General features: G+C 45.1%; 1 protein-coding gene across 1 annotated transcript; it reads left to right on the forward strand.

Moving 5' to 3' along the window:
- The first annotated feature begins 386 nt into the window (after positions 1 to 386).
- On the forward strand, positions 387 to 8,525 carry yipf4 (Yip1 domain family, member 4). The gene is made up of 6 exons (XM_080507039.1): positions 387 to 578; positions 2,940 to 3,093; positions 4,120 to 4,291; positions 4,562 to 4,639; positions 5,074 to 5,187; positions 8,248 to 8,525. The coding sequence occupies exons 1-6, from the start codon at positions 521 to 523 to the stop codon at positions 8,383 to 8,385; spliced, it is 714 nt and encodes a 237-aa protein (XP_080363165.1). The 5' UTR covers positions 387 to 520; the 3' UTR covers positions 8,386 to 8,525.
- Positions 8,526 to 12,435: the final 3,910 nt, after the last annotated feature.

The following is a 12,435-nucleotide window of genomic DNA, read 5'->3' on the forward strand; positions in this document are numbered from 1 at the left end:
ATTTTTGGTTCTTTACAACTTTTTAAGTGTTGAGATTTAAAGTATTAAAGGAAATGAATGAAGTTAGGGGCGGGTTTACATAATGTATGTTTATTTGAGGACAGTCTTGCACGTGTGAGGACAAATTGACCAGGAATTGAAATGAGTTATGTCTTGAAAAAGGGGCAAGCATTATCGGCGGATTGACGGAAACGACATTGCCTATTTCTAGTGGTTCGAAGAAAAAAAGCAGGCGCTGTTTGCAGAAATAAAAACTTAAATTATTACTTATTTAATCCTCTTTTTTGTTTGTTTGGAGTATGGATGCGGTGTCTCTGCTTTCCGAGCTTCCACGTGTCCCTGAACGCCTCAGAGACGTGTCGGTTCTCTTCCTGTTTGGCTCCAGCTCAGCAGAAGAAAACAAGATGCGTCTTGTTCAGGATGATCAGTGATCAATGACAAACCCCTGAACCCCTGAACCCCCCCGGGCTCCTCTGCTTTCCCTGGATCCGAGGCTGCAGGCGCCGACACTCGGTCAAACATGCAATTCTCTCCCACAAACGGAGATTTCACGTTCGTGTCCTCGACAGAGGCTGAAGGTAGGCTAAAGCGAGCCGAGCTAGCAGGCCCGGGAGGGGGACTGTTCCCGGTCCTCCCGGTCCTCCCGGGTCTCTGCAGTTTGAATACAGTCCAGATGCAGGAGGATTCAGGCCGAACATGTACAACCGGGGTCCTTCGTAACAGTGTCACGTGCTGAAATCAAACTAATGTCTGGACGGTGGCTGGTTTAGAAACACAAGTTCCTGTAGTCAGTTTGTCTACATGACAGGTCCTGTGGTACTTTGGTCATACTGTAGTCGTGCTGTAGTCATATTGTAGTCATGGTGTAGCCGTCTTGTAGTCATGGTGTAGTCGTCTTGTAGTCATGGTGTAGTCGTCTTGTAGTCATATTGTAGTCATGGTGTAGTCGTCTTGTAGTCATGGTGTAGTCGTCTTGTAGTCATGGTGTAGTCGTCTTGTAGTCATGCTGTAGTCGTCTTATAGTCATATTGTAGTCATGGTGTAGTCGTCTTGTAGTCATATTGTAGTTATGCTGTAGTTGTCTTGTTGTCATTCTGTAGTCATATTGTAGTCGTCTTGTCGTCATATTGTAGTCATGTTGTAGTCATGCTGTAGTCATATTGTCGTCATGGTGAAGTCGTCTTGTAGTCATATTGTAGTCATGGTGTAGTCGTCTTGTAGTCATATTGTAATCATGCTGTAGTCGTCTTGTGGTCATGCTGCAGTTGTGTTGTAGTCATGCTGTAGTCATGGTGTAGTCATCTTTTTGTCATTCTGTAGTCATATTTTAGTCATGGTGTAGTCCTCTTGTAGTCACATTGTAGTCATGGTGTAGTCGTCTTGTAGTCATCGTGTAGTCGTCTTGTTGTCATTCTGTAGTCATCTTGTAGTCATGGTGTAGTCACATTGTAGTTGTGCTGTAGTAGTTTTGTAGTCATCTTGCGGTCATGCTGCAGTTGTGTTGTGGTCATAGTGTAGTCATGTTGTAGTCATATTGTAGTCGTGCTGTAGTCATGCTGTAGTCATGCTGGAGTTGTGCTGTAGTCATATTGTCGTGCTGTAGTCATATTGTAGTCATGCTGTCGTCATGCTGTAGTCATATTATAGTCGTGTTGTCATCATGCTGTAGTCATATTGTCATCGTGCTGTCATCATATTGTAGTTGTGTTATACAGTTATATTGTAGCCAAATTGTGATCATGCTGCCGTTGTGTTGTAGTCATAGTGCAGTCATGCTGTAGTCATGGTGTAGTTATATTGTAGTCATGCTGTAGTCATGGTGTAGTCGTCTTGTAGTCATGGTGTAGTCGTCTTGTAGTCATATTGTAGTCATGCTGTAGTCATATTGTAGTCATGCTGTAGTCGTCTTGTAGTCATCGTGTAGTTGTCTTGTTGTCATTCTGTAGTCATCTTGTAGTCATGGTGTAGTCACATTGTAGTTGTGCTGTAGTTATATTGTAGTCATATTGTGGTCATGCTGCAGTTGTGTTGTAGTCATATTGTAGTCACATTGTAGTCGTCTTGTTGTCATATTGTAGTCATGGTGTGGTCGTCTTGTAGTCATCGTGTAGTCGTCTTGTTGTCATTCTGTAGTCATCTTGTAGTCATGGTGTAGTCACATTGTAGTTCTGCTGTAGTAGTGTTGTAGTCATATTGTGGTTATGCTGCAGTTGTGTTGTAGTCATAGTGTAGTCATGTTGTCATATTGTGGTCGTGCTGTAGTCATGTTGTAGTCATAGTGTAGTCATGCTGTAGTTGTGCTGTAGTCATATTGTTGTCGTGCTGTAGTCATATTGTAGTCGTGCTGTCGTCATGCTGTAGTCATATTGTAGTCGTGTTGTCGTCATGCTGTAGTCATATTGTAGTCGTGCTGTCATCATATTGTAGTCATAGTGTAGTCATGGTGTAGTCATGCTGTAGTCACATTGTAGTAGTGTTGTAGTCATATTGTGGCCATGCTGTAGTCATATTGTTGTCGTGCCGTGTTAGTGTTCTAGTCATATTGTGGTCATGCTGCCGTTGTGTTGTAGTCATATTGTTGTCATGCTGTAGTTATGTTGTAGTTGTGCTGTAGACATCGTAGTCATGCTGTAGTGGTGTTATAGTCATATTGTGGTCATGGTGTAGTCATATTGTTGTCATGTTGTAGTAATTTAGTCACGCTGTAGTCGTTCTGACAGTACCTCATGTTTACGTGGGTTATTTCAGATTGTGCGATCTATTGTGAAGTGTAGGTTTGAACAAATTGTGTTTGTGTGGTCTGCTTGTTGTGGTGAAGTCCGTCTGCTGTAGCAGGGATTCTCCTGACGGGACAACTGACGTGAAGCAACACTCGTTGTGACTGTTCCCCATTGTTGCGTTGTGAGTCCACCATGGTTGATGAGTGGTGTCGTCCACAGAGCTGAGCGGCACCATCAGCGCTCCGGACATCAAGCTGAACATGAGCGGCGACGGCGGCAGAGACCCGTACGCCACCACCTTCCTGAAGCAGCGCGGCTACGGCTGGCTGCTGGAGGTGGAGGAGGAGGACAGCGAGGAGACCAAGCCTCTCCTGTACGTCAGCCTCACACTGGCCATACGTCACACCAGGGTCCATACCACCAGGGTCCATACGTCACACACCACCAGGGTCCATACGTCACATGCCACAAGGGTCCGTACCGTACGTCACACACCACCAGGGTCCATACGTCACACACCACCAGGGTCCATACGTCACACACCACCAGGGTCCATACCGTACGTCACACACCACCAGGGTCCGTACGTCACACACCACCAGGGTCCGTACCGTACGGCATACACCACCAGGGTCCATACCGTACGTCACACACCACCAGGGTCCGTACGTCACACACCACCAGGGTCCGTACCGTACGTCACACACCACAAGGGTCCGTACCGTACGGCATACACCACCAGGGTCCATACCGTACGTCACACACCACCAGGGTCCGTACGTCACACACCACCAGGGTCCGTACCGTACGTCACACACCACCAGGGTCCGTACCGTACGTCACACACCACCAGGGTCCATACCGTACGTCACACACCACCAGGGTCCGCACCGTACGTCACACACCACCAGGGTCCGTACCGTACGTCACACACCACCAGGGTCCATACCGTATGTCACACACCACCAGGGTCCATACTGTATGTCACACACCACCAGGGTCCGTACCGTACGTCACACACCACCAGGGTCCATACTGTATGTCACACACCACCAGGGTCCGTACCGTACGTCACACACCACCAGGGTCCATACTGTATGTCACACACCACCAGGGTCCGTACCGTACGTCACACACCACCAGGGTCCATACCGTATGTCACACACCACCAGGGTCCACAGAGACCCACATTTGTTCACCAGTCTGCTGATCGTCACGTCTTCTGGTCTGTTGGAGATGAGGAGAGGCCTGCTGACCTCTGTGTGTGTGTGTGTGTGTGTGTGTGTGTGTGTGTGTGTGTGTGTGTGTGTGTGTGTGTGTGTGTGTGTGTGTGTGTGTGTGTGTGTGTGTGTGTGTGTGTGTGTGTGTGTGTGTGTGTGTGTGTGTGTGTGTGAGACAGGGAGGAGCTGGACATTGACCTGAAGGACATCTACTATAAGATCCGCTGCGTCCTGATGCCCATGCCGTCTCTGGGCTTCAACCGGCAGGTGGTCCGGGACAACCCGGACTTCTGGGGCCCGCTGGCCGTGGTGCTGCTCTTCTCCATGATCTCCATCTACGGACAGTTCAGGGTGAGTCGTCAGCTCGGCGCCGTGAGGAACCAGGGGGCGGGGGTGGAGGAACCAGGCGGAGGAACCAGGGGGCGGGGGTGGAGGAACCAGGTGGAGGAACCAGGGGGCGGGGGTGGAGGAACCAGGTGGAGGAACCAGGGGGCGGGGGTGGAGGAACCAGGTGGAGGAACCAGGGGGCGGGGGTGGAGGAACCAGGTGGAGGAACCAGGGGGCAGGGTGGAGAGAAGGTAAAAGAAGACGTTCCTCCTGACCCTCAGAGCTTCTCTCCAGGTCGTTTCCTGGATCATCACCATCTGGATCTTTGGCTCCTTAACCATCTTCCTGCTGGCTCGTGTTCTTGGTGGAGAGGTGAGCTGCTGACTAACTGCTGACTGACTGCTGACTGATTGACTGACTGGTGACTGATGACTGACTGACTGGTGACTGATTGACTGACTGGTGACTGATGACTGACTGACTGGTGACTGATTGACTGACTGGTGACTGATGACTGACTGACTGGTGACTGATTGACTGACTGGTGACTGATGACTGACTGACTAGTGACTGATTGACTGACTGACTGGTGACTGATTGACTGACTGGTGACTGATGACTGACTGACTAGTGACTGATTGACTGACTGGTGACTGATGACTGACTGACTGGTGACTGATTGACTGACTGACTGGTGACTGATTGACTGACTGGTGACTGATGACTGACTGACTAGTGACTGATTGACTGACTGGTGACTGGCTGGTGACTGGCTGGCTGGGTCCTCACCCTGTGTTCTGGGGCAGGTTTCTTACGGGCAGGTTCTGGGGGTGATTGGATATTCTCTCCTTCCTCTCATCGTCATCGCTCCTCTGCTGCTGGTGATCCGAGGCTTCGAGGTCGTTTCTACCTTCGCCAAGGTGAGTGACACCTCACAGTTCTATAGAGCTACATAGCGGTTCTATAGAGCTACATAGCAGTTCTATACATCTACATACCAGTTCTATACATCTACATACCAGTTCTATACATCTACATACCAGTTCTATACATCTACATACCAGTTCTATAGAGCTACATAGCAGATGTTTCGAGCGCTCTATGAGAGCTTGATGCCTCTGCTATGTAGCTCTCTATGAGAGCTACATAGCAGATGTATGAGATGTAGATCACAGGTTAGGAGATGTAGATCACAGATGTATGAGATGTAGTTCACAGGTTAGGAGATGAAGATCACAGATGTATGAGATGTAGATCACGGGTTAGGAGATGTAGATCACAGATGTATGAGATGTAGATCACAGATCTAAGAGATGTAATTCACAGATGTAGAGGTGTAGATCACAGATGTATGAGATGTAGATCACAGATCTAGGAGATGTAGATCACAGATCTAGGAGATGTAATTCACAGATGTAGAGATGTAGATCACAGATGTAGAGGTGTAGATCACAGATGTAGAGGTGTGGATCACATATGTAGAGGTGTAGATCACAGATGTATGAGATGTAGTTCACAGGTTAGGAGATGTAGATCACAGATGTATGAGATGTAGTTCACAGGTTAGGAGATGTAGATCACAGATGTATGAGATGTAGATCACGGGTTAGGAGATGTAGATCACAGATGTATGAGATGTAGATCACAGATCTAGGATATGTAGATCACAGATGTATGAGATGTAGATCACAGATCTAAGAGATGTAATTCACAGATGTAGAGGTGTAGATCACAGATGTATGAGATGTAGATCACAGATCTAGGAGATGTAGATCACAGATCTAGGAGATGTAATTCACAGATGTAGAGATGTAGATCACAGATGTAGAGGTGTGGATCACATATGTAGAGGTGTAGATCACAGATCTAGGAGATGTAATTCACAGATGTAGAGGTGCAGATCCCAGATGTAGAGATGTAGATCACAGATGTAGAGGTGTAGATCACAGATGTATGAGATGTAGATCACAGGTTAGGAGATGTAGATCACAGATCTAGGCGATGTAGTTCACAGATATATGAGATGTAGATCATAGATGTATGAGATGTAGATCACAGATGTAGGAGATGTAGTTCACAGATGTATGAGATGTAGATCACAGGTTAGGAGATGTAGATCACAGATGTATGAGATGTAGTTCACAGATCTAGGAGATGTAGTTCACAGATGTAGAGGTGTGGATCACAGATGTAGAGGTGTAGATCACAGATGTAGAGGTGTAGATCACAGATGTAGAGGTGTGGATCACAGATGTAGGGGATAGATCACAGATGTAGAGGTGTGGATCACAGATGTAGAGGTGTAGATCACAGATGTAGAGGTGTGGATCAGAGATGTAGAGGTGTAGATCACAGATGTAGAGGTGTGGATCACAGGTGTAGATCACAGATGTAGAGGTGTAGATCACAGATGTAGAGGTGTAGATCACAGGTGTAGAGATGCAGATCACAGATGTAGAGATGCAGATCACAGATGTAGAGGTGTAGATCACAGGTGTAGATCACAGGTGTAGAGATGCAGATCACAGATGTAGAGATGCAGATCACAGATGTAGAGGTGTAGATCACAGGTGTAGATCACAGATGTAGAGGTGTGGATCACAGATGTAGAGATGCAGATCACAGATGTAGAGGTGTAGATCACAGATGTAGATCATAGATGTAGAGGTGTAGATCACAGATGTAGATCACAGATGTAGAGGTGTAGATCACAGATGTAGAGATGCAGATCACAGATGTAGATCACAGATGTAGAGGTGTAGATCACAGATGTAGAGGTGTAGATCACAGGTGTGGATCACAGGTGTAGATCACAGATGTAGAGGTGTAGATCACAGATGTAGAGGTGTAGATCACAGGTGTAGATCACAGGTGTAGATCACAGATGTAGAGATGCAGATCACAGATGTAGAGATGCAGATCACAGATGTAGAGATGTAGATCACAGGTAGGAGATGTAGATCACAGATGTAGAGGTGTGGATCACAGATGTAGAGATGCAGATCACAGATGTAGAGGTGTAGATCACAGATGTAGATCATAGATGTAGAGGTGTAGATCACAGATGTAGATCACAGATGTAGAGGTGTAGATCACAGATGTAGAGATGCAGATCACAGATGTAGATCACAGATGTAGAGGTGTAGATCACAGATGTAGATCACAGATGTAGAGGTGCAGATCACAGATGTAGATCACAGATGTAGATCATAGATGTAGAGGTGTGGATCACAGATGTAGAGATGCAGATCACAGATGTAGAGGTGTAGATCACAGATGTAGATCATAGATGTAGAGGTGTAGATCACAGATGTAGATCACAGATGTAGAGGTGTAGATCACAGATGTAGAGATGCAGATCACAGATGTAGATCACAGATGTAGAGGTGTAGATCACAGATGTAGATCACAGATGTAGAGGTGCAGATCACAGATGTAGATCACAGATGTAGATCATAGATGTAGAGGTGTAGATCACAGATGTAGATCACAGATGTAGAGGTGTAGATCACAGATGTAGAGATGCAGATCACAGATGTAGATCACAGATGTAGAGGTGTAGATCACAGATGTAGATCACAGATGTAGAGGTGTAGATCACAGATGTAGATCACAGATGTAGAGATGTAGATCACAGATGTAGAGGTGCAGATCACAGATGTAGAGATGCAGATCACAGATGTAGAGGTGCGGATCACAGATGTAGAGGTGTGGATCACAGATGTAGAGGTGTGGATCACAGATGTAGAGGTGTAGATCACAGATGTAGATCACAGATGTAGAGGTGTAGATCACAGATGTAGATCACAGATGTAGAGATGTAGATCACAGATGTAGAGGTGCAGATCACAGATGTAGAGATGCAGATCACAGATGTAGAGGTGCGGATCACAGATGTAGAGGTGCGGATCACAGATGTAGAGGTGTGGATCACAGATGTAGAGGTGTAGATCAGGTGTTGACCTCCTGACCCTCCCCAGCTGTCCGGGGTGTTCTGGGCGGCCTACAGCGCCGCCTCGCTGCTGGTCGGGGACGAGTTCAAGACCAAGAAGCCGTTGCTCATCTACCCCATCTTCCTGCTGTACATCTACTTCCTGTCGCTCTACACTGGAGTGTGAGCCGCTGGACTCCGCCCTCTGGTGAACTCTGACCTGGAGAACCGCCGGCTGCTCTTTTAAAGAACGCTCTTCTTTCTTTTCTATCGGGAGTGTGTGTATATACTTTTGTTTTGGGTCAATAAAATACTTCTGCAGCTTCATGCCGTGACGTCCTGCAACAAGCCCACCTGGAGAACCTCCTGGAGAACCTCCTGGAGAACCTCCTGGAGAACCTGGAGAGCCTCCAGCAGCGATCCCACCTGGAGAGCCTCCTGGAGAACCTGGAGAGCCTCCAGCAGCGATCCCACCTGGAGAGCCTCCTGGAGAACCTGGAGAGCCTCCAGCAGCGATCCCACCTGGAGAGCCTCCTGGAGAACCTGGAGAGCCTCCTGCAGCGATCCCACCTGGAGAGCCTCCTGGAGAACCTGGAGAGCCTCCTGGAGAACCTGGAGAGCCTCCTCTGAGGACCAGCTGGTCTCCTGATGTTTCACCTGGACTAAACATGGCTGTCCAGCGTCACGGTGGTTTGTGTCCTCAGCCAGACTGTCCGTCCTCCGACCGTCTCTTCATCCGTCCACACTCGTCCTCCAACAGGAGAACCTTGGGTTGAGGTGAAGGAACCGGCTGCAGCTGCACAAAATAAAGTTTCAGCTCTTATTCCAAGAATAAAAAGAGAAAAGCTGTTGTGCTTTTATTTTCCCTCCAACAGAACCGCCGACCTCTTCAGACGTCGGGGTGCCTTAATCTGGTTACTTTCAACAGGGAACATGCAAATCCCATTTATTTATTTTATTAAAAAAAAAAAAAAAAAGCTAATCCAGTTTAATCTCTAATCCAGAGTGGAGTCCAGTCCTCAACAGTTTAATCTCTAATCCAGAGTGGAGTCCAGTTTTCAGCAGTTTAATCTCTAATCCAGAGTGGAGTCCAGTCCTCAACAGTTTAATATCTAATCCAGAGTAGAATTGAATCCTCAACAATTTAATTTAATGTCTAATCCAGAGTGGAGTCCAGTCCTCAACAGTTTAATCTCTAATCCAGAGTAGAATTGAATCCTCAACAATTTAATTTAATGTCTAATCCAGAGTGGAGTCCAGTCCTTAACAGTTTAATCTCTAATCCAAAGTAGAGTCCCGTTTTCAGCAGTTTAATCTCTAATCCAGAGTGGAGTCCAGTCCCCAACAGTTTAATCTCTAATCCAGAGTAGAGTCCAGTTTTCAGCAATTTAAACTCTGATCCAGTTTAATCTGTAATCCAGAGTAGAGTCCAGTCCTCAATCGTTTAATCTCTAATCCAGAGTGGAGTCCAGTCCTCAACAGTTTAATCTCTAATCCAAAGTAGAGTCCAGTTTTCAGCAGTTTAATCTCTAATCCAGAGTAGAGTCCAGTCCTCAACAGTTTAATCTCTAATCCAAAGTAGAGTCCAGTTTTCAGCAGTTTAATCTCTAATCCAGAGTAGAGTCCAGTCCTCAACAGTTTAATCTCTAATCCAAAGTAGAGTCCAGTTTTCAGCAGTTTAATCTCTAATCCAGAGTAGAGTCCAGTCCTCAACAGTTTAATCTCTAATCCTGAATTGAGTCCAGTCCTCAACAATTTAGTTTAATCTGTAATCCAGAGTAGAGTCCAGTCCTCAACAGTTTAATCTCTAATCCTGAATTGAGTCCAGTCCTCAACAATTTAGTTTAATCTGTAATCCAGAGTAGAGTCCAGTCCTCAACAGTTTAATCTCTAATCCTGAATTGAGTCCAGTCCTCAACAATTTAGTTTAATCTCTAATCCTGAATTGAGTCCAGTCCTCAACAATTTAATTTAATCTGTAATCCAGATTAGAGTCCAGTCCTCAACAGTTTAATCAACTAAAACTAACGTTTCCCCAGCCAGAAATATTTTGTTCTGAAAATGTTGCCAAGAATGTTCTCACAGTGTTTTCAGCAGGAAGTTTTCTTTACCAGGAGAACGTTCTCTAACAGCCTTCTGAAAAGGTCTGATGGAACTTTCTTTAAACGTCAAGTCACAACATTGGTAGAACATTTTTGCCCCAAGGTTCTCAAGAACGTTCTGAGCGGGAACTTTTCTTTACGTTCCCAGAATGACCCTGGATAACCTTCTCTGACAAACATTCTAAAAATGTTTTGCGTTCATCTTGTGAGAAGGTGAAGTTACAACACTGCTAAAACATCATTCCCTCGGGTACTCAACACAACCAAGCTGCTTTGTTTTGATTGTTCCCAGAATGGTTCAGGGTGTTCTATAAAAACATTCTAAACGTGATACAACTTCTTTTTAGAAGCAAGTCCACGCAATTTCTGAAAGCAGAATAGAGGAGAAACAAAAGTTCTACAGACGTCTCAAGTTCTTTATTTTTAAACCCTGAAAGGAAAAGCAAGGCTGGTGTGTGTGGTTGGCTTCAGTCCACGATGCTTCCACGGCACAAAGTCAATGAGTTTAACATGTATGTCATGTCAAATGTCAATATGGTGTCGTGGTAAAATGATATCTTGGCCTTGTACTCATTCTATTTTGTGCATAACGGACCTTGTGAACCGAACTGTCTCATGAAGGCTGCATTGTAAAGTTTTATTACAAGCCTCTCTATTTCCCAGGCTTCAAACGAGCAGACGTCCTCACTCCCTTTCCACAGCTGGCTTTCAACTAGCAAACATTCCCTGACTCCTTCTTCTAGCAAAACTTAGAAAGAAAGAACGCTGAACTTCCCCCCTCCGTCACTCCTCACTGGTTAAGACACAACTTGTGACTTGTTCTCTGTCCTGCACTGCATGAGCCCGGGTCCTTGAGACCCAATAGAACACTCCTGACAGAAGAACCTTGCTTCGACGCTCGAGTCCCGGCAGCACCGACAACCACTGGTCATGACGGTTTCATCAGTGGCACTGGCCACTGTGCGTACAAGTCTTTTCAAGGTGTGACAAAAAGGGGCTTCAAGGGTTTTAAAGGGGTTTTAAAGGGGCTAAAATGGGTTTTAAAGGGGTTTTAAAGGGTTATAAAGGGGTTTAAAGGGGGTTTAAATAGGTTAAAAGGGTTTAAAGGGGTTTAAAGGGGGTTTAAATAGGTTAAAGGGGTTTAAAGGGTTTTAAATGGGTTAAAAGGGTTTTAAAGGGTCTTAAAGGGGTTCAAAGGGTTTTAAAGGTTTTAAAGGGGGTTTAAATGGGTTATAAAGGGGTTTTAAAAGGGGTTTAAATAGGTTTAAAGGGTTTAAAGGGGTTTAAATAGGTTAAAGGGGTTTAAAGGGTTTTAAAGGGGGTTTAAATGGGTTAAAAGGGTTTTAAAGGGTCTTAAAGGGGTTCAAAGGGTTTTAAAGGTTTTAAAGGGGGTTTAAATGGGTTAAAAGGGTTTTAAAGGGGTATAAAGGGGTTAAAAGGGGTTTAAAGTGGTTAAAAGGGTTTTAAAGGGGGTTTTAAAGGCGTTTAAATGGGTTTTAAAGGGGTTCAAATAGGTTTAAAGGGTTTTAAGGGGTTTAAATGGTTTTAAAGGGGGTTTAAAGGGGTTAAAATGGGTTTTAAAGGGGCTAAAAGGGGTTTAAAAGGTATTACATGGGTTTTAAAGGGGTTTAAATGGGTTTTAAAGGGGTTTAAATGGGTTAAATGGGGTTTAAAGGGTTTTAAGGGGGTTTAAAGGGGTTAAAAGGGTTTTAAAGGGGTTTAAATGGGTTTTAAAGGGGTGAAAAGGGTTTTAAAGGGGTGAAAAGGGTTTTAAAGGGGTTAAAAGGGTCTTAAAGGGTTTTAAAGGGATTTTAAAGGGGTTAAAGGGTGTTAAAGGGGTTTTAAAGGGGTGCTTATTTTTGTCTCTGCTTGGTGGGCCATTTCTGTACGAGAGAATGGAGGGTAAAATTAACCATCAAATATCTTGGGCTGCTTTAAAAATGTGTAATCATGTCAATTATCTTATGTCTATTTAATGAAACTCAGACAAATGTATTTCATTTGTACACAACTTAAAAATGATTGAACTTCCCTGGTTCACATGCTGATTAGTACAGTGATTTGATTATTGTTCTCTTTTCTGTCCATGCTGGTTATTTTGACCACTTCATGTATCATCATGATATTTATGGAGG

This window comes from Blennius ocellaris (assembly GCF_963422515.1).
Source record: "Blennius ocellaris genome assembly, chromosome: 13".
Lineage (NCBI taxonomy): Eukaryota > Metazoa > Chordata > Actinopteri > Blenniiformes > Blenniidae > Blennius > Blennius ocellaris.